Source organism: Eptatretus burgeri, chromosome 8 (assembly GCF_056783735.1).
Source record: "Eptatretus burgeri isolate ZD-2024b chromosome 8, Ebu_testis_v1, whole genome shotgun sequence".
Taxonomy (NCBI): Eukaryota; Metazoa; Chordata; class Myxini; order Myxiniformes; family Myxinidae; genus Eptatretus; species Eptatretus burgeri.
Genome location: NC_140968.1, coordinates 108,145,531 through 108,167,637, shown reverse-complemented (window position 1 = coordinate 108,167,637; position 22,107 = coordinate 108,145,531). Strand labels below are relative to the sequence as shown.

Below are 22,107 nucleotides of genomic sequence, written 5' to 3'. Positions count from 1 at the left end.
TTGGCATTGTGAAGGTAATGGTGAGGTATAATGTTGAGGTAATATTTATTTTTTCAGATGAGATCCTGTTCTAGGCGGTGTAGTTGTTGTTGTGAAGGTAATGGTGAGGTATAATGTTGAGGTAATATTATTTTTTTCAGATGAGATCCTGCAGTGTTCTTGGCGGTGTAGTTGTTGTTGTGAAGGTAATGTTGAGGTAATATTAATTTTTTTAGATGAGATCCTGTTCTAGGCAGTGTAGTTGTTGTTAAAGTAATGCAGAGGTATAATGTTAAGGTAATATTTATTTTTTTTAGATGAGATCCTGTTCTAGGCAGTGTAGTTGTTGTTAAAGGAATGCAGGGATATAATGTTGAGGTAATATTTATTTTTTTAGATGAGATCCTGTTCTCGGCGGTGTAGTTGTCGTTGTGAAGGTAATGTTGAGGTATAATGTTGAGGTAATATTTATTTTTTTAGATAAGATCCTGTTCTCGGCGGTGTAGTTGTCGTTGTGAAGGTAATGTTGAGGTATAATGTTGAGGTAATATTTATTTTTTTAGATGAGATCCTGTTCTAGGCAGTGCAGTTGTTGTTAAAGTAATGCAGAGGTATAATGTTGAGGTAATATTTATTTTTTCAGATGAGATCCTGTTCTCGGCGGTGTAGTTGTTGTTGTGAAGGTAATGTTGAGGTAATATATTTTTTTTTTTTAGATGAGATCATGTTCTAGGCGGTGTTGAGGTATAATTTATTTTTTCAGATGAGATCCTGTTCTCGGCAGTGTAGTTGTTAAAGTAATGCAGAGGTATAATGTTGAGGTAATATTTATTTTTTCAGATGAGATCCTGTTCTAGGCGGTGTAGTTGTCGTTGTGAAGGTAATGTTGAGGTATAATGTTGAGGTAATATTTATTTTTTCAGATGAGATCCTGTTCTAGGCGGTGTAGTTGTCATTGTGAAGGTAATGTTGAGGTATAATGTTGAGGTAATATTTATTTTTCAGATGAGATCCTGTTCTCGGCGGTGTAGTTGGTGTTGTGAAGGTAATGTTGAGGTAATATTAAATTTTTTTCAGATGAGATCCTGTTCTTGGCGGTGTAGTTGTCGTTGTGAAGGTAATGTTGAGGTAATATTTATTTTTTCAGATGAGATCCTGTTCTAGGCGGTGTAGTTGTCGTTGTGAAGGTAATGTTGAGGTAATATTAATTTTTTTTCAGATGAGATCCTGTTCTTGGTGGTGTAGTTGTTGTTGTGAAGGTAATGTTGAGGTAATCTTTATTTTTTTTAGATGAGATCCTGTTCTCGGCGGTGTAGTTGTTGTGAAGGTAATCTTCTCATCCAAACTCTCTCTTCCTCTTATGCTTTCTGCGATACCTCAGCAAAAGCTTTCTGCGACTCATTAGGACTGACTCAATCGGTCAACTTCCCGACCTGGATCTCAAACAATGGTACTCCATCTCTTCTGGATCTGATTTTGACAAATTTCCCTGACAATATCTGCTGCTCTTCCTTCGCTCCAATCGGTTCTTCTGACCACGTCCTTGTCAAAGTCGACATCTCTCTAGCTGTTATCAGAGAACCACCTCACCACCGTCGAGTCTGGCATTTCACTCAAGCTGATTGGCAGGGTCTCCAAGCAGCCATCAAACTTACAGACTGGTCTCCTATCACTACTTTCTCAAACATCAACTCATCCTGGGAATTCTTTCAAAGAAACTTGCTCTCCCTCATGCACAGATTTATCCCCTCTCGTGTTCAGTTGTCTTACCCTTCCTCCCGCCCTTGGTTTACTGAAGCTTGTGGCGAGGCAGTTGTCCTGAAACAACTTGCCTTTGCCTCATGGAAAGCAAACCCAACTGAGGGCAATCTCAGTTCCTTCCACAAAGCTCGGAACAAGTGTGTGTCTACCCTCAGGAGAGCCAGAAAACATCTTTCTCATCTCAAGTCTGAACTCTCAAACCTCTCTCCCTCCTCAAAATCCTGGTGGCGTTTAATCAAATCTGTTTCTGGTGTATGTTCCCCCTCCATCCCCTCCCTTACCTCAAATGGTCGCACTGGTGATACCACACGTGATAAAGATGAATGTTTAAACTCGATGTTTGCAGCTAAATCTTGTATCCTCAACCCATCACTTTCTCTACCCACTTTACCCAGTCGCACCCAACTATCCCTGGACTCTGTATCCTTTTCTCCTGACAAGGTGGAGAGCTTGCTTTCAAACCTCAAGTCAGATTCTGCAACCGGTCCAGACGGCATCAGACTACGTGTCCTCAAAGCCTGCTCTTCTGCTCTTGCTCACCCTCTCTCTGTTCTATTCACCCTCTCATTTGCCCAAGGTCATCTGCCATCTGCTTGGAAATCTGCTAACATCACTGCCCTGCATAAAAAGGTGCAAAAACAGATCCCTGTAACTGCAGACCAATCAGCCTTCTCCCAATCAGCAAGGTTATGGAATCCATCATCGCTTCAGACATGAAATCCTTCCTTTTCTCCAATGGCTTGATTTCAAATTATCAATTTGGTTTCAGACCAGGTCACTCTACCCTGGATATGCTGCTTCTGCTCTCCCATCAATGGATGGAGGTCCTTAATGCCAGACAGGAAATCTGAGCCGTATCCCTGGACATATCACGTGCTTTTGACACAGTCTGGCACCCTGCACTACTCACCAAACTCTCTTCCCATGGTATTCAAGGCCATCTCCACTCATGGCTCGCAGACTTCCTCTCCTGTCGCAGTCAACGTGTGGCCCTAAATGGAGTTCTTTCATCCCCTCTTCCTGTGCAGGCTGGAGTTCCTCAAGATAGCATTCTGCGCCCTGTTCTTTTTCTGGTTTCATCAATGATCTCTCCGACTCTCTGGAAAATCCTCTATTTCTCTTTGCCAATGACTCCACCCTCTGCCGTACCATCTGTCATCCCTCAGACCGGCAAGCAGCAGCTTCTTCGCTCACTGCAGATCTGGATAAAATCACAAACTGGTCCAACACGTGGAACATGTCTTTCAATCCGGACAAATCTCACACTCTCACTATGTCTCTTCGAAAGGACCGTTTAGAAACCCCCCCCCCATCCACTTTCTCAACAATCCTCTGGAAGAAGTCTTTTCTTTCAAGCTTCTCACTATCTGCCATGACCTTTACTGGGAAAGTCACATTTCCAACCTCGCCTCAAAAGCCAGTCGCCGACTGGGAATCCTCCGTCGTGCAAAGTCCTTCATCGGCCCTCTTGAGCTCCTGACCACTTACAAAGCTTTTGTCCGGAGCCTGATGGAGTACTGCTCTCCCCTCTGGGCTGGTGCTCCTGCCTCCCACCTTTCTCGGCTTCACGCTGTCAAAACCAGGGCATTTAAGATCATCGGCATCTCGCGCAATGAGGCTGAGTCTTTGGGCCTCTCACTCAATCACCGCAGGTTGGTCGGTGGTCTTTCTGTCTTCTACCGACTCCTCTCCAGCCTTGCCCCCCTGCTCTCTCTGCGATTTGTCCCCACCACATTTCCACAGGGTGCTCAAGGTCCGCCAACAACCCCCTTCTGGTAAAACTACCAAAATCACGAATCACTGCTCATCTTCACTCTTTCATTCCTCTTTTTTTCCCACCTTTGGAATAAACTTCCTCACTCTATTCTTTCCCATTCTTCCCTCCAGGCTTTCAAAACAGCTGTTCACCACCACCTCTTATCTTCCCCCATCCAAATCCTCGATCTTTTCTACCCCGGATAATCCACCCAAGCCCACTTCCTTCAATTCCCCTGCTTTCCTTCCTGAAAGTCCCTGAAATGTCCATCTTCTCTTCGCCATGTTCCCCGTCCCATCCCCATCCCTCTCCCTTCCACAGTTCACCTAATGTGTCTGTTCCCACTGTTTTGTCCCTTCCACTCCCGCCCCTCGTCTCATGCCCCCTTGCTGTGAGTTGTGTGTTCGCTCTCATACGAGCCTCGACAAGGTATACAAAAAAAAAAAAAAAATGTTGAGATAATATTAAGTTTTTTTCGATGAGATCCTGTTCTCGGCGGTGTAGTTCTTGTTGTGAAGGTAATGTTGAGGTAATATTAATTTTTTCAGATGAGATCCTGTTCTCGGCAGTGTAGTTGTTGTTGTGAAGGTAATGTTGAGGTCATATTCATTTTTTAGATGAGATCCTGTTCTCAGTGGTGTAGTTGTTGTTGTGAAGGTAATGTTGATGTAATATTAATTTTTTCAGATGAGATCCTGTTCTAGTGGTGTAATTGTTGTTGTGAAGGTAATATTAATTTTTTCAGATAAGATCCTGTTCTCGGCGGTGTAGTTCTTGTTGTGAAGGTAATGTTGAGGTAATATTTATTTTTTCAGATGAGATCCTGTTCTCGGCGGTGTAGTTGTTGTTGTGAAGGTAATGTTGAGGTCATATTCATTTTTTAGATGAGATCCTGTTCTCGGTGGTGTAGTTGTTGTTGTGAAGGTAATGTTGATGTAATATTAATTTTTTCAGATGAGATCCTGTTCTAGTGGTGTAATTGTTGTTGTGAAGGTAATATTAATTTTTTCAGATAAGATCCTGTTCTCGGCGGTGTAGTTCTTGTTGTGAAGGTAATGTTGAGGTAATATTTATTTTTTCAGATGAAATCCTGTTCTCGGCGGTGTAGTTGTTGTTGTGAAGGTAATGTTGAGGTAATATTAATATTTTCAGATGAGATCCTGTTCTCGGCGGTGTAGTTGTTGTTGTGAAGGTAATATTTATTTTTTCAGATGAGATCCTGTTCTCGGTGGTGTCGTTGTTGTTGTGAAGGTAATGTTGAGGTAATATTAATATTTTCAGATGAGATCCTGTTCTCGGCGGTGTAGTTGTTGTTGTGAAGGTAATATTTATTTTTTCAGATGAGATCCTGTTCTCGGTGGTGTAGTTGTTGTTGTGAAGGTAATGTTGAGGTAATATGCAGTCGTGTTATCACGGTTATAGAAATGCACAAATAATTAATTTGGTCTATAGTATACCCAATCAAACCTTTATGACTAAAAATTTAACAAAACTAGAGAGTAAATACTCTTGCAGTTTTAAGTCCACCTAATTTTATAATAAAGATATCTCCCACATCATCAAAAAATAATTTTTCATCGTGATTTACATTATATGATCGCTGATCCCAAATCCAGGCCGAAGTAACCGGAAATTGCAGCATCGAATGCAAGAAGAATTCTCCGTTCGCTTCTTGGCTTTGCCTCTTCCATATTGTGACGTCCACTGGACTTGAACAGTCCCGCCAACGTAGAATGAGCCGAAACGATGGAGGCGGTTTATTTTTTATAACCCAAAGACGGCGGTTTTAATCGCTCCACAGCAAACGGGACGAGGAAGGTGGCACGAGTCGCTTTTCACTGAGTAAATAAGGTTTATTTTTCTCACAGGAACGATAAGAAGACTCGGCAAGAGGAGGGATCCGTGGGCGATTCGATTAAAGGTGGTGTGGGTTTGGGCGTGGGGGAAAACACAAACAATTCCAATGGATATACAAATCTCAAACCCTCTAAGGCGCCAGGTACACACACACACACACACACACACACACACACACACACACACACACACACACACACACACACACACACACACACACACACACACACACACACACACACACACACACACAACGTAGCTGGTCCTGGTGGTCAGGCTGGCCCGTGGTGTCGACGCAACAGTCCCTGGATTGGCGCCGGACGAGCTGGCGTTGCGCTCGTCAGGGGCAGGAGACACCGTGGTGCTGTTCCTGGTGGTGTCGACCTCCTGGTGTAGGCCCAAGTCCGCTCACAGCCGCCAGGGAGCCAGTTCTGGCGCCAAGATGCGAGCAGGAGAGGGAGGCAGGTCCGCCCGCCGTTCGGTCCCGTACTCGAGCCAGCAGAACTCCAGAGCCAACCGAGGTGAGGCACGAGGCACAGCAAGGCCACGAGACACGACAAATCGAGGAACGAACCAGCGCAACAAGAGAGCACGCTCCACGACCAACAGCCTCGACAAGACGGTTTCTTTTTATGACTCCTCTTCCACTTCTTTTCCCGAACAGAACCTTTTTATACTCGAGTCCTCGTCACTTCCAATCGAGCCCTTTTATTGGCCCTCTGCCGTCGCCTTCCGCCAATCGTGATCACGGGGCGGAGCCATCCGCAGCACTGCCCTCTTACGTCACGGCATGCATACAGGGAATACTAAAAGGGAATACGCATAAACACTTACCCTAACCCGTCTCCCTATCTAATTACGTGACAATTATCATTTCCCCCTTAAAGAAATGGACATTTACTAGACAACTTATCACCACTGAATTGCTACTTATTACAATGAGATCCTGGTAAACTCTAACAGCATGGCATACCTAATTAAACATACTAATTATCCTTTGAATGCATACCCCCCCCCTCAGACGTAGCAATATTAACAACTATTAACTATACCACGGAGTTCAATGGCGAATGTGCTTCAAATAAAGAACCCATTTGTGTGTTTAACAACCGGCTTGTTCGTGGACACTTTCAAGGGAAAACAAAACAAAACAAAACAAAACAAAACAAAACAAAAACAAAACACTCGGAAAGAGGAAATCACACATTCATCGCGTCGCATCGCATCGCATGTTTTCCCTTCAATAAAACACGAACAATAGATGGCCATATTATGCACAAACAAGGCGAATAGGCAGGGCTTTGATGTCCAGTGTTTGACCGTCAGAACACGTTTGAAACACTCCATTTACAAAAGCAAAGCACATGCAATGTTCTGAAATCCAATTTCAACACAAAATAACAACGAAATCTACCATGAGCGAGCTACACAACTAACCTAATGTCGTGGGACATACGCACTTAACTCACCATAAACCAGCAACTTCCAGGGTCGTACTCCCATTAGTCAGCTTCTCTCTTCCGGGTCGCACGCCCATTGGTCAGCTCTCTATTCCGGGTCGCACGCCCATTGGTCAGCTCTCTATTCCGGGTCGCACGCCCATTGGTCAGCTTTGATCTTGATGAACTGAGGAAGCGTATGTATATGCATATGTACAATGTACATGTAAGTATGTAAGTATAAGTATATATATATATATATATATACACATACATATACATATATATATACATATACAAATACATATATTAACATATACATATACATACTTACATAGACAATATGTATATTCCTCGAGAACATACATCGGCTCGATCCCATTCCAGAATTAAAGCGAAAAGTACAAAATGACAGGATATGACGTATTGCCACGAGACACCTCTTTCGCGCGTGCGCAGAGCGGTTGGTTGAGCCGGGGTTCTGTGGTGTTTGATTGTTTCATCGGATTTGTCCGTCAGACGCGCACTGGAAGGTAAAACATCACCCGACTTACCACACACCCTCGTAATTAAGACTTGTTTGTGTCGAATGATTATTTTGATTGATGAATGAGTTTTGAACTCCTTCAGTGGTTATTTTTGTCCATCTTCTAATTGATGCGACTCGAAATGGTTTTGTTTCAAACCGCCGAGTGAAGGGATTTGTGCACGTTGAATGTGTCATTGTTTGTGTGTTTTGGGAAAACCGTGAAATGGTGAAATGTGTCCAATTGGTCACTGAGGAGATTGCGCGGAGAAGAGGTCGCTGATCCCGGGAGGGATCAAGTGGAATCGGCGGAGGGAGACTTGGATTAAACCATTCCAAAGGAAGGGGCTCATAGCACGGGGGACACAGGAGATAGAGGGATAGGGGGTAGTTGGGGATAGGGGTGTGTGGGGGTAGTTGGGGATAGGGGTGTGTGGGGGTAGTTGGGGATAGGGGTGTGTGGGGGTAGTTGGGGATAGAGGGATGGGGGAGGTAGTTGGGGATAGAGGGATGGGGGGTAGTTGGGGATAGAGGGATATTGGCTTGTGTGGATGGTGGGTAGTTGGAGATAGAGGGATATTGGCTTGTTTGGATGGTGGTTAGTTGCAGATAGACGGATATTGGCTTGTGTGGATGGTGGGTAGTTGGAGAAAGAGGGATATTGGCTTGTGTGGATGGGGGGTAGTTGGAGATAGAGGGATATTGGCTTGTGTGGATGGGGGGTAGTTGGAGATAGAGGGATATTGGCTTGTGTGGATGGGGGGTAGTTGTATATAGAGGGATATTGGGTAGTTGGAGATAGAGGGATATTGGCTTGTGTGGAAGGTGCGTAGTTAGAGATAGAGGGATGTTGGCTTGTGTGGATGGTGGGTAGTTGGAGATAGAGGGATATTGGCTTGTGTGGATGGGGGGTAGTTGGATATAGAGGGATATTGGCTTGTGTGGATGGTGGGTAGTTGGACATAGAGGGATATTGGCTTGTGTTGATGGTGGGTAGTTGGAGATAGAGGAATGTTGGCTTGTGTTGATGGTGGGTAGTTGGAGATAGAGGGATATGGGGATATTGGCTTGTGTGCATATGATGGGTCGACTGATTTCCTCTTGCGTTAGTTCCTTGTATTTCCAAAAGGTAAATGCAGAACTACATCCCCATTCAGTAAGATAGGTTTAGGATGAGCTGTTGTGCAGGGCAAATTGGGAGGGCGAAGGTAAAGTTGTGGAGAGAGATGGGGGTGGGGGGGCGGGGGTCTCAAGGTCCATAGAAATAGGGGTAGTTGTAATTTGTGAGATGTTAATTGACATATCGATTGTGGTGGGGGGGGGTGCATCATGGTCCTATTTTGCCATGTTGATGGCCTCCTAACCATATGAGGACCAGACTCGGAGGTGTGATGGTGATAAAGTCCACTTTGGGTCTGGGAGATCACCGATCCAGTCGTACCAAAGACTTTTAAAATGATACGTGCTGCTTCCTTCCCTGATGCTTCGCATTTAAGAGAAATCATGCATGGACAAATAATGCTGGCAAAGCAGTGGCAAGCCACCAAGTAGAACCTTTGCCAAGAAACTACTTTGGGAGCACAAACGGTCTGTGAAGGATATTGTACATAAACAAGCTCAAATTAGCTAAGATCCTCATCCTCTAATGATGACGTCATAAAAACGAATATGACGTCATTGTGATGTATCAGGTTTGCTATAAATTATCTGTGCTAATGCCCGGCTTGATTCCTGCAAACAAAATTCAAACAGCTTGCCCAGTTTCGGAGATAATGGTGGAGGCGATTTCCATTAGTGGCGATATTATGACGTCAACTTTTTTTCTAGGAAGAATTTCCAAAATCGGAGATGGTTACTGTCCGCGCAGGGTATTTTTACATATATATGCCAAGTTTCAGGAAGTTTCAATGAAAACTGTAGGCTGTGAAACAAAAAAGTCCACAAGAAGAAGATGAAGAACAACAATGTGAGTAAGACTTAGAGATCCTCCAAGAGGATCTAAAAAAAATTACCACTAGACCTGTAGCTTATCTGGGCCTTGGCCTAATGTTGTAACCCAAATTTGGTCGCATTCTGACTGGTGGGTGTGGAGAAGAATATTTTTGATGGAATTTACACAATTTTCCCAAAAATTTACCAAGTCCGCCATTTTGAGATTCTTAAAGTCACATGACCGGGACGAGCTTTGCGATCCCTGTTACCAGTCAGGAGAGGAACATTGACTCCAAATTTCAGCCAGATAGGTGCAGCGGTTTGGACAGAGAAGTCAAAATCTGAGATGGATGGACGGACGGTGCGCCGTCCTTTTCATGATGATATGACCTTTTCTGGAATTTCAATTCTGGATGTGGTTTCTCTTATGGTGTCTGTATTTTGGTTGCTGTGTAGTACATGCATTGTGGATGTTGTTGTTACCCCACGCACGCGAAGCGAAAAGCAGGGTTAACCAATTGGTTCATGTCCGTCCATCTGATCAGTTTATGATCAAGGAACAACTTATTTCAATTGAATGTTACATTTGAAACACAAATCGGAACATAAATAAGAAGGCAACTTCCTCGTTTTAATGTACGTTGGCTCTGAATTTGTCTCGATCTCACATGCCCAGAGAAGAGCGAGATAATATTTTATAATCCTATCTGCCTGTCTGGAATGATTTTCAATATTTTTTTGACTGCCAAACAGGAAACTTACTGTTTTTAAGGGCGTTATAATGGACACAAACAACAGCCACGAATCATTGATGTAATAGACACTGCGTCAACAGTGGTAAAACCCAGAATTCATTTATTTATCTGATTTTTTTTTCGGTTTTACAATCTTTATTTTATTTCAATTGAATTATATACTTGAACACTGTAAAACACACATCAACTTCTAATCACTTCCAAGAACCTCTAGTTTAGCAGTACTTGCACATGTTCTACAGGGTGGTTTATAACCCATGAACACTGCACTAAACTTCTGGATTTTTTTTTTAAACAATCTTTAAATCATTATTTTATTACAATTGATGTATTCACTTGAACACTGAACAGGGTGTTGTGTTATTTGAACTCTAGTTTTCAGAGAGACAGAGTGAGAACACCAACAGCAAGGCTGAAGGATAAAATGAAGAGAGATTTGGATAAATTATGTGAAGGGGAGGAATGAGGGATCGGGGTGGATGCACAAGGTGGAAAAAATGTTTGCAGAAGCAAACTCTCAGGAAGGAAAAACTGGAAATTTGGAAGGAGATGGGCTTGGGGATGGAGGGGTTAACAAGGGTAGAAAATATCATGGTTTTGGATTGGGGATGATCTGAGATAGTGGTGAACAGCTGATGTGAAGATGTGGAGTGTAAAATGGCAGATTTGCGATGGGGAAGTCATAATCCCATCGACTCAGCTTCATCATCCCAAAGTCTCAGCTTCATCATCCCAGTCTCAGCTTCATCATTCCAGTCTCAGCTTCATCATCCCAAAGACTCAGCTTCATCATGGGAGATTCCAATGATCTTGAAGGCCTTGTTTTCCACAGCGTCATGCTGAGCAAGGTGTGAGACAGGGATGCTCACCAAGAGAGGAGAGCAGTACTCCATCAAGCTGTGGATGAAGAACTTGTAGGTGGATAGGTCAGGTGTGCCAAGGAAGGACTTTGTACGACGGAGGATGCAAGTTTGAAATGTGGTTTACCCAAGAAAGATTGTAACTGATAGTAGAAAAATCGTGCAAATTATGATACAAGCATCAAATTTGGCATTTCTGTTCTGCAGGGCTTTCTGATCAAATCTGCCCGATTGGCCATTTTAAATCCAAAATGGCGGCCATTTTTCAAGATGGCCACCATGTTAGCCTCCCAAAGTTGACTTTTTGCTTAGAAGTATTTGTAGTTGTCCAATTTGCATGATCAAAGTGTGGACTCCAATGTTTTCAAGCCTGCTGGAGTGGATTTTCCTGTTTTTAAAGCCCCCTGACACACTTTTTCTGATTTTGCACATTTGTTTATGATTTTCTACGTTTGCATGACTTAACATGAATGTAGTAGTAGCTACTTATGCATGGGGTGTAGGGGTGTAGTGTTAGAGGTAGTACCTTTGTTTCAGCAGTCAGCCACATCCCTTGGATGGACTACTGGCACTGGTCCTCATCACTGGCCCAACTCTCATCTATGGCTCCAAGAAGTTGCTAGTGCACGGCATCGGCCACACCCTGGTAAACCGCGTTGGCTCACGGGCTAAACTAGATGAGGGTAGCACACAGAAGGTCTCTGCGTGTGATGGAGTACATCTAGCTCCAAATTTTCGAAGTGCACGAAGTTGATGAAATAGATGTGCTGATTGAATCCAGGCCACTTACCAGTCATTTAATCGACATATCGAGTTCATCGCCAAGTAAGAATTTCTTGAAGGAGTGATTGTCAGGCACTACCAAGGCACATTGGCGACATCACTGCTGTGAAACTCAGCATGGGGTTCAGTGTCAGCTAAGTAGGAATTGTATGTTGGCATCATTCTGCAACAACTTACTAGTGTCCCAAATGTTGCCTAATCAACCCCGGATCAGTTAGGCAGCCGCACCTGAATCGACAGGACGTGCCAGCGCGGGAGAGCCGAGCCAAGGATAACGGGGTTTTAGTTGTCTGGATGGTGTACAGATCACACGGGACTTATGACACTGGATGAACGATTGGACTAGGTGTAGGGCAGATGCATAAACCTAGTTGTATCCCATACAGGAAAGTGTCCATTATACATGTACAGGGTGGTAAAAGGATAAACCTTCGACCCTGAACGTCATACTGGCCATCGACGCGAGTTCGACTGGTAAATCATGGAACACTGTCTGGACCAAGTGTTGCCTATGTCAGGAGGTTAAGAAAGAAGATCTAAAGTCCCCCCAGGCCAATCCTGCCAAAAGAGGAGATGATGGGTATATGAACTTGGCAAGGAATATTCCTCTGTTTCACTTACTCGATGCACTACCAATCAAGCTAGACCCTGCAAGACTTGACGAAGGTGGTGGGATAGAGAAAACCTTGAGACAAAACGAGGCACGATATCATGAGAGTTGCAGGCTTCTATTTAACAACACAGAGCTGAAAAAAGATCAATACGTGCAGGTGCTAGTGATGAGGGCAGTAGAAGTATGATCCCACGAAAGGTCCAAGAAGCTAAAACACAAGAATGTTTTCTTTGCGAAACCCAAGGGGTGAGCTTAGAGAAGCAATGACAATGAAATTGAATAAGAGAATAAACAAATGTGCAAAAACACTCAATGATAGAAAACTCCTTGCCAAACTGAGTGTAGGAGATGTCGTAGCACAAGAACTGAAATATCACCCTGCCTGCTTGGTGGCACTGTATAACCGAGAATGAGACTACCTGAAGGCACAGGAGCAAGAGAAAGCACAGGAGCACTGGAAGGAAGCATATCCAATTGCTTTCTCCGAACTGGTCACCCCCATTAGTGAGATGAAAACTGCCAGTGATAGTACAGATCCACCCATTTTCAGGCTTGCTGATATGACCATGCCTTACAAGCAGAGGCTGGAGCAGCTTGGTGTTGAATCGCCTGATGTTCATCCTACTCGACTTAAGGACCAGCTGCTTTTTCACATCCCCAAGCTGCAAGCTCATCGCCAAGGACGAGATGTTCTGCTGGCTTTTGAGAATGATGGAGGCTCAATCCTCACACAAGCATTCAAGTACGGAGAAGCGATTCATCTAGCGAAAGCTGTAAGGGTTAACATAGGAATATAGGAATCCACACCTAGATCATGCAAATCGGACAACTCCAAATATTTCTAAGCAAAAAGTCAACTTCGGGAGGCTAACTTGGCGGCCATCTTGAAAAATGGCCGCCATCTTGCATTTTCAAATGGCCAATCAGGCAGATTTGATTAGAATCCCCTGGAGAACAAATGTGCCAAATTTAATGCTTGTATCATCATTTGCACGATTCCTCTCAAAAATTGCTGTTATCTGCCCCACTATAGTGAGACCCAGGAATTTGAATGTCAAACTCAACTTCCTCAAGAGCATTGTTGAGATTTAGTGGATTGGAGGGTTCGCCACACAGTCCATTGAGAGACAGCTTGAGGCAGATAGAGATGTCTGGGCTGAAAAACATATTCCAAGTACTTGACTAACTTGTGATATTGTCAAGGTCTGAAGAGAGGGAAGAGGCTGCAGCCTTCCTGTCTGAAGGATGATTGATGTTATGGCAGAGGTTGGAGCCGTCAGAAATAGATAAGGGTTTTTTTCTCGAGTCAGAGAGATCGTTGATGAAGATTAGGATGAGGAATAGGACTGGGCCTGGAACACTGCTTTGCGAGCACTCCAGCCTGAACAGGGAGAGGAGATTAAAGGATGCCGTTAAGTCACACATTGTTTAAGAGAGCAGAGGAAGTCTGTAACCTAAGAGTGCAATTGGCACTAGATGATACTGGCAGATTGTTTGGAGAGCAAGGTGGGTGCCAGTCTATTGAAAGCTTGAGATACTGTATATCTGATCTCATGTCTGACATTGAGGCCTCCATCCACTGTTCGGTGAGGTGAAGCAGCATTTCCAAAGTGGAGTGACCTGGTCTGAAATCGAATTGATGATCTTTGATGAGGTCAATGGAGAAATTAAAAGATTCCATATGAACTGCGGTGATGGATTCCATGACCTTGCTGATGATTGGAAGTTGATATGTCTGTTGTAAAGGGGGATGGTTTTTGCACCTGTTTTTAATGAGATGCAGTGATCTGATTTCCAAGCAGATAGAAGATGACCTCTGGAAAAATAATAGGGTGAATAGAACAGAAAGAGAATGTGCAAGAGCAACAGAACAGATTTTAGGACATACGAGCCAATGCCATGCGGTCCAGTTGCAGAATGAGAATCGATGGTTGCCAGAACCTTCGCCACCTTCTCAAATGCAAAAGAAGCAGAGTCCAGGAGCAGTTGGGTGTGAATGGGAAGGGTGTGTACAGAGAGAGAAGGGTTGGGGGTGTAATAAATGGAAGCAAACACAGATTGAGCCTTCTCCTTCAGCCTTCTCCCAAGCAGAGATGGCTGTGGTTCCATTTGAAGTGAGGGAAGGGAAGCATACCCCAGAGAGAGAGAGACTTAACAACGCATCACAAGGTTTTAGAGGAGGGAGACAAGTTTCAAAGTTCATTCTTGAGGTTGGACAGATGTTTTTTTCTGGCTATCTTGAGAGTGGACACACAGTTGCTGTGGACTTTCTGGAATGCACTGAGATTGCCTTCAGTCAGATAAGAATTCCAAGAAGAGAAGGCAAGTTGTTTCAGGGCAACTGCCTCAACTGGGTTCAGTGTGCCATGGGTGGGAAGAAGGGTGGGATATCTTAAGATGAGATGGGATTGATCTGTGCATAAGAGAGAGCTGGTGTCTGTGGAAAAAATTCCAAGGCTGAGTAAATATCAGGGGCAGGAGATATAGGAGACCAGTCCTGAAGTGAGATGGATGCTTGCAGACCCTGCCAATATATCGAAATGAAGTGCCAGACTCACCGGCGCTGAGGCAACTCTGAGAAAACGTGACTTTCTCAATGACGTAATCCGCCCCAGAATTCTCGTGATGCATGGGCTCATGAATGCATGGGCACATGCACAGGAAACTCCAGAAAACTTCTCTGTTTCTGTGTTTTCTGTCTGTCTGTCTGTCTTTTTTTTTTAACCACCTCTTCAGTTTTGCTCTTGCTCTCTGTCTTCTGACTCTCCTCAGCAACTCCAGGATATATGCATTCTTACAGTAACCCTCTTCTGGTTCATCCCAAATCAAAGATGACTGCACACCTCCTCTCTTATTCCTCACTTCTCTCATCTAGGGAATCATATTCCAGAGGCTGTTCTGTCTTGGTCTTCCCTGCAGGACTTCAACAATGAATACACAACTATTTCATCTCCAATTTTGACCTATGATCTTTATTACCCCCATTAACCTTTCACAATGCAACCATCTTATTTGCTCATGTCAGTATACTCCTCCTCTTCATTCATTTCCTTGGTGTTTGTTCCACTCTCAGTTCTACCTTACTCTTCCATGAGCCTTGCCTTTTTTTAAAGAGGGGAGGGGAAGAACCTACTTTGTTGGCGAATTGGTTCCAACGGTTCTGCACTTGTTCTTCTGTCTTGCCCTTTTCCAGCTCTTCTGTTCAGTTTATTGAATTAGCCTGTTTGGCATTCCCTCCAAAACCATGGTGAACTAGAAAGAGCAATAAAAGATTGCAGACCCTTGCCAGGACTTATTGTGTATGGCAAATTAATGGAAGCATGTACTAAATGATAGGCCATTGGTTGCAAATGAATGGTCTAAAACTAAATGGTCAAGTTGTTAAGATCAAAATAGGGTCAAAAGGGGTGTAAAAATGGTCTCAAGGTCAAAGGGGTCTAACGTGTATTAAAAGGGGAGAAAGGAGTCTTGAGGGTCTTCGGAGTTCTAAAAGTTCTAACGGTATAAAGGGTCTTGATTGTCTCAAGGTTCCAGAGGATCTTAGTGTCTAAAGGATCTGGGGGTTTTAAGGAGTCTGAGGGTTCGAAAGGGTCTTTGGAGTCTCAAGTGGTCTAAAGATATAGAAAGTCTCCACCCCCTTTTGAAAATTTTCACCTTTCATCACCTTAGAGCCTGGAATTAAATTGCATTAAGACAGATTTTTTTTCCACCTTTATTTACACCGTAAACTGCAACTTCCAAATGAAAAACAAATTCTACAAATTTCAGGAAATTAATTCAAATACAAAATAAATACACGCCGACCAAAACATAACCTTTCGCAGAATGCGAAGGTAACGAGAATACCTTGGTTGGATAAGTGTCCACCCCCCTGAGTTAACACTTGGTGCAAACACCTTTGACAGCAATTACAGCTGTGACTCTGTTGGGATAGATCTCTATTAATTTTGCACACCTTAGGTCAGGTATGGGAGCATGTGCCAGAACAGCGCGTCGCTGCGTCCACTTTCCGCCGGTACTCCAGGGGCCTCCGTCTGGCCATCCCCCAGGCAGATGCCAGGCCCATCCCCATCTCCTTGAGATGATGGTCAACCTGTTGCAACCATGAGGAACGTGGTCGGCCCACTGGCCTCCTCCACTCATGAGACTCCCTCGCTGAGAAAATCTGATGAGCAGGATCAGCGTCAGGAAAACGAGCCACATGTCCATACAGCCGCAACTGACGCTCACGGACTATGCAGGTAACAAATCTCATCCGAGTCTCTCTCAGCAACCGCTCGTTGGACACAAAATCCGACCAGCGATAGCCAAGGATTCTCCGAAGAGACCTGGTACCAAAGGAATTAAGTCTCCGTCTCAGATCCTTGGTCAGAGTCCAAGTCTCGCACCCATAGAGCAAGACTGGAAGTACCAAGGACCTGAAGACTCGGACTTTCGTCCTCCCGCGCAGGTACCGGCAGCGCCACACCCCATGATCCAGTGAATCCATGACTCCCCAGGCCCGACCCAGACGTCTATTGACCTCTGACTCGCAGCCAGCAGAGACATGAATATCACTGCCAAGGTAAGTGAATCTCTCCACGACCTCAACATCCTCACCACAAACAGACACAGACAGGACAGCAGCATCCAAGATGTCACCGAAGGCCTGGATCTTAGTTTTGACCCAAGACACCCGTAATCCCAACGGCTCCGACTCCTCATTCAGCACCTCGAGGGCCCCCAAGAGGATGTCTAAAGTCTCCGCAAAGATGACTGCATCATCTGCAAAATCAAGGTCCGAGATCTTGACATTCCCAAACGATGCACCGCAACTTGATCTCTCCGACATCCTCCCTAAAATCCAGTCCATACAAGTGCTGAAAAGTGTGGGGGCAGGTACACATCCCTGACGAACTCCAGTAACAACTGGAAATAAGTCAGAGATGGTACCACCACACTTCACAGCACTCGCAGTACCAGAGTAGAGTTCAGACATCAGATCGATCAGTTTTGGTGGCACCCCACGAAGACCAAGAATCCTCCAGAGGACATCCCAATTCACTGAATCGAACGCTTTACAGAGATCAACATAGGCTGCAAGCAGCCCCTGCCGAAACTCTCGTCTGCGTTCGGTGAGGACACGAAGTGCAAGGATACGGTCATTCGTTGACCTCTTTGGTGTAAAGCCTGACTGCTCTGGACGCTGGTGCTCAAGCAGATGGTGGCGAACCCTATCAAGAATTATCCGACAAAGACCTTGCCCGGCACTGAGAGCAGCGTCACCCCTCGGTAGTTGTTGCAGTCTTGGCGATCACCCTTCCCTTTCCAGAGAGGGACAACAAGGCCCCTCTTCCAGTCAGTTGGGATGATGCCTGTGTTCCAGGCAGAGCACAAAACTGCATGCAACGACATGAGTGCAGCATTTCCACCAGCCTTGAGAAGTTCGGCATGGATGCCACAGATCCCTGGAGCTTTGCCCCGTTTCAACTGGTTCACTGCAGCCCGTGTTTCCACAAGCGAAGGTGGACCACAGTTGATTCGAGAGTCAGCAACAGGGATTGTAACACCCTTGACGTCCAACTCGACAGCTGGGGGATCAGCCTGGTACAACTTCACTCTTTCATTCCTCTTTTTTCCCGCCTTTGGAATAAACTTCCTCACTCTATTCTTTCCCATTCTTCCCTCCAGGCTTTCAAAACAGCTGTTCACCACCACCTCTTATCTTCCCCCATCCAAATCCTCGATCTTTTCTACCCCCGATAATCCACCCATGCCCACTTCCTTCAATTCTCCTGTTTTCCTTCCTGAAAGTCCCTGTAATGTCCATCTTCTCCTCGCCATGTTCCCCGTCCCATCCCCATCCCTCTCCCTTCCACAGTTCACCTGTGTCTGTTCCCCAATGTTTTGTCCCTTCCACTCCCACCCCTCTTGTCTCATGCCTCCTTGCTGTGAGTTGTGTGTTAGCTCTCATACGAGCCTCGACCAAGGTATACAAAAAAAAAAAAAAAAAAAAAAAAAAAAAAAACCGCTCAAAGTAACCGGCCCAGCGGGCCTTCACTTCAGACTCCTCTGTCAAGAGCCTACCACTCTCTGCTCGAACTGCAGTGCTCCGAGGGATGGGCTTGGATGAACGTAATGCGCGAATTCCCCTGTAAGCGGGACGAGAATCACCTGTCCACAGGTGATGCTCTACCCCCTCACAGATTCCTCGCACATAGGCCTCCTTGTCCACCCTCAGTGCACGTACAGTTTTACGCCTCAGCTCCCTGAACAGCCCAACTCTGCCATTCAGCCTGGCCCTGCGACTCTGGTCAATGGTATCCAGTGTCCCTTGAGAGACAAAATTCTTCTTTGCCCTGCGGTGAGCTCCAAGGCATCCACCGGCAACATCAAGGACGGTGGTCTTGAAGGCGCTCCACAACTCTTCAGGACCCCCCAAAGCACCCAGACCCCCCAAGTGTCCACTCAGCCTGTTCGCAAACTCCTCAGCTACTCTCTCATCCCTGAGCTTGGCAACATCCAGCCTAGGCTGGGATGGTACCATTCTCCAGGATTTAAGGTGCAGCTTTAGAGTTGCTACAACAAGCCTGTGGTCAGTATTGAGGAACTGAGCACTCCGGTAGACCCTGCAGTTCTGGATCATCCTCCAACGACCGTCAATGAGGACATGGTCAATCTCCTTTGCCACACCGCCAGCGTTGGAATACCAAGTCCAGCGATGAGCTTGTGGGCGCTGAAACCATGAACCAGCCACCCTAAGTCCATGACTTCTTGCAAAGTCAAGGAACTTAGTGCTATTCTGGTTCATAGCTCCTGACCCATGGGGACCAACACACACCTCATAACCATCCCTATCAGTTCCAGTCGATGCATTGAAATCCCCCAAGACTAGAAGTGTATCTCGTCTGGGGCACTGATCAACCACAGACTCCAGTGTGGCGTAGAATGCATCCTTCACGGTGAGATCACTCGCCTCAGTCGGAGCATAAACAGAGACCAGGGAAATGACACCTAAGGAGTGACGAATTCTTAATCTCATAATACGCTCGTTGACCGGTGTTACCTCAATTATCATTGGGGTCAGCTTGTTGGACACAGCTATAGCAACTCCTTGGGTATGGTAACCATCAGAGCGACCAGACCAATAGTAGGTGTAACCACCCACCATTATCTCGCCGCAATCCGGTCTCCGAACCTCAGAGAGAGCTGCAATCCCGATGTCCAAACGCTTGAGCTCAGATGATAACAGAGACAGGTGATCATCCTCTCTTAGGGAGAGGACATTCCAGGCACCCACCCGAAGGGACCGCCTCAGGTTAACCCAAGGAGACCGCCGTCTGGTGGACGACACCTCAGCACCACTCCGACACACTCTCCCGCAATCTGACCCAGGGATGTTACCCCGTGGTTTCCCTCCTATCATCAAAGATTGGGGGTCCCGAAGGCTTTCCCCCAATCCCGTCATCCAGTGAGCTGCCCTGCGAAGGGAAGCTGCACAGGAGGTACTCCCACGGAGTGGGTTTTCAGATTTTTTTTGCGTTTTGCGGAATGAAGGGTTTTACGGTGGCCGGAGTGCAAATCCTGCCACCAACCTCCTAATAAGAAGTGACCCAACTGCAGGAGGACGTCCGCAGACACAGTTGGGCACTAGATATGGATGGCCGTTGGCTCACAAGGAACTCCTCCGCCCTTTGACAGGTTTTGTTTTTAATCCTGCTGGGTGTCCATATCCAAACACCCTCCTCACCAGAAAACCTGGTGGGGGAGACGGTTTAGTCGCCGACAACCCGACCATGGAACAAGTTAGTGCAGGTCACAGATCGAACCTGACCTGACCTGACCTGAACAATTTGCACACCTTGATTGGACAATATTTGCCCATTCTTCTGAACAAAACTGTTTAAGCTCAGTGAAGTTGTGTGGGGAGCGCTGATGGACAGCAATCTTCAAGCCATGTCACAGATTTTTGATTGGATTGAGGTCTGGGCTCTGACTGGGTCACTCAAGGACATTTATCTTTTTGTTTCTCAGCCACTCCAGTGTAGCTTTGGCTGTGTGCTTCTGGTCGTTGTCATGCTGAAAGATGAACATCCGTCCCAATTCCAGGTTTCTTGCAGAGACCAGCAGGTTTTCCTCCAGGATTTTTCTGCATTTTGCTCCATCCATTTTCCCTTCTGTCTTGACAAGTGCTCCAGTCCCTTCTGATGAGAAACATCCCCCTAACATGATGCTGCCACCACCATGTCTCACAGTAGGGATGGCGTTCTTTGGTTTATGTGCTGTGTTGGTTATGCGCCAAAAGTAACATTTTGCATTTCGGTGAAAAATTTCCATCTTGGTTTCATCAGACCACAAAACGTTTTTCCACATGGCTTCATAGTCTCTGGAGTCATTTTTTGCATACCTCAAATGGACTCAAGGTGGGCTTTTTACCTTCGCATTCTGCGAAAGGTTATGTTTTGGTCGGCGTGTATTTATTTATTTATTTATTTATTTATTTATTTATTTGTAATCTTGTGATTCGTATAACTCAAAGTATTAAACCGAACTGCATGAAATTTGGTGGGATGATTGGTTATTAGCCAGGAAGCATTCGATTAGATTTTGGGATCGTTCAGGTCAAAGGTCAAGGTCAAGGTCACAAAAAGGTCAAAATCGTCTTTTTACGATAACACGGTCAATTTTTATTCAATTTGCATGCAACTAACGCCAAAATGTTCAGAATTCAACGCCTCATCTTGTGATATGCAATATGACACAATGACGCCCATACTCTTGTTACCGGTTAGGGGTCAAAGGTCAGGGGGGTCACGACCTTGAAAAATATGCGGTTTTTGTCATAACGCAGTCAATTTTTGTCCGCTTTACATGAACCCAGCACCAAAATGTTCAGAATTTAATGCCCAATCTTGTGACACAATGACGTCATAACATGTCACTAGTTGGGGTAAAATGTCGGGGGGGGGGTCACGCCCTTGAAAAATATGCGGTTTTCGGCATAACTCAGTCAATTCTTATTCGATTTGCATGAAACCAGCATCAAACGAGATTACCTTCTCTTGTTGAAACGTTGTATTCACCGAGCTTGCGAGTGAAGACTCGCCAAAACGACGTGAGTTGATTGTTGTTTAGTCCGTAGCCCCCAAAAGTCGGGAGGGGGGTCATGACATTATAGATATGTGGTTTGTCTCATAAGACCATTCATATGAAACCAGTTCCCCACACTCATACCAAGAACAAAAAAAGTAGTGGCGGCGAAGGTATGCGCTCTATGAGTGCCCGTTCTAGTTTGAGTAATGGTTTCCTTCTTGCCACCCTGCCATACAGGCCAGACTTGTGGAGTGCTTTGGATATTGTTGTCACACACACAGTGACCAGTCTTTGCTACAAAGGCCTGTAGCTCTTTCAAAATTGCCATTGGTCTCTTGGTGGCCTCTCTTATCAGTCTCCTCCTTACTTGGTCATCCAATTTGGAGGGACGGACTGATCTCGGAAGGGTCTTGGTGGTGCCATCCAAATAACTTTGTGTGTGATTTTGAAGGTGATTGGTTACTCCTGAGCGAATTTACAATTGCTATTATAAGGAGGGGGAGGAGGTGGGCACTTATCCAACCAAGATTTTCTAGTTTTGTATTGGTTCACGAGCGCCAGCCAGTGACCACTATATTGGGTGGTCGCGAGACTACCGTTATTCTCAGGTTTTCCATCTGTCTGTCTGTATGTATGTAATGGACAGCTCTGGAGGCCAGAGGAGTCAACCAATTTTGATGAAACTTGACTGGTAGGTTCATACCAGGATCTAGTTGTGTGCTTTTGAGCACCGTTGCTATGGACGCCACCGTTGCCTAGCAACGGGACTTTGAA

The 22,107-nt window shown here is 45.3% G+C and overlaps 2 protein-coding genes across 7 annotated transcripts in view; one reads left to right on the top strand and one right to left on the bottom strand.

The window, feature by feature from the left end:
- The window catches only part of LOC147022510 (FAST kinase domain-containing protein 4-like), a 107,151-nt gene extending 100,201 nt beyond the window's left edge, over nt 1–6,950 (bottom strand). For 2 of the 5 annotated variants that reach the window (XM_085893476.1, XM_085893479.1), the window contains exon 1: nt 6,823–6,945. Coding sequence is in view for 1 of the 5 variants with exons in the window: in XM_085893473.1 (XP_085749599.1) it covers nt 6,823–6,856 (34 nt within the window). In the remaining 4 variants the exon portion in view is untranslated. Of the gene's footprint in view, nt 1–6,822 lie in introns of all 5 variants that reach the window. The other 3 variants (XM_085893475.1, XM_085893478.1, XM_085893473.1) reach the window with 2 other exon arrangements.
- A 217-nt stretch (nt 6,951–7,167) lies between these two features.
- Nucleotides 7,168–22,107, top strand: part of SEC61G (SEC61 translocon subunit gamma) — a 36,724-nt gene continuing 21,784 nt past the window's right edge. The window contains exon 1 of one of the 2 annotated variants that reach the window (XM_085893489.1): nt 7,168–7,325. In XM_085893489.1, coding sequence (XP_085749615.1) covers nt 7,201–7,325 — 125 coding nt within the window. In that variant the 5' untranslated portion in view covers nt 7,168–7,200. The remainder of the gene's footprint in view (nt 7,326–22,107) is intronic. The other variant, XM_085893488.1, reaches the window with a different exon arrangement.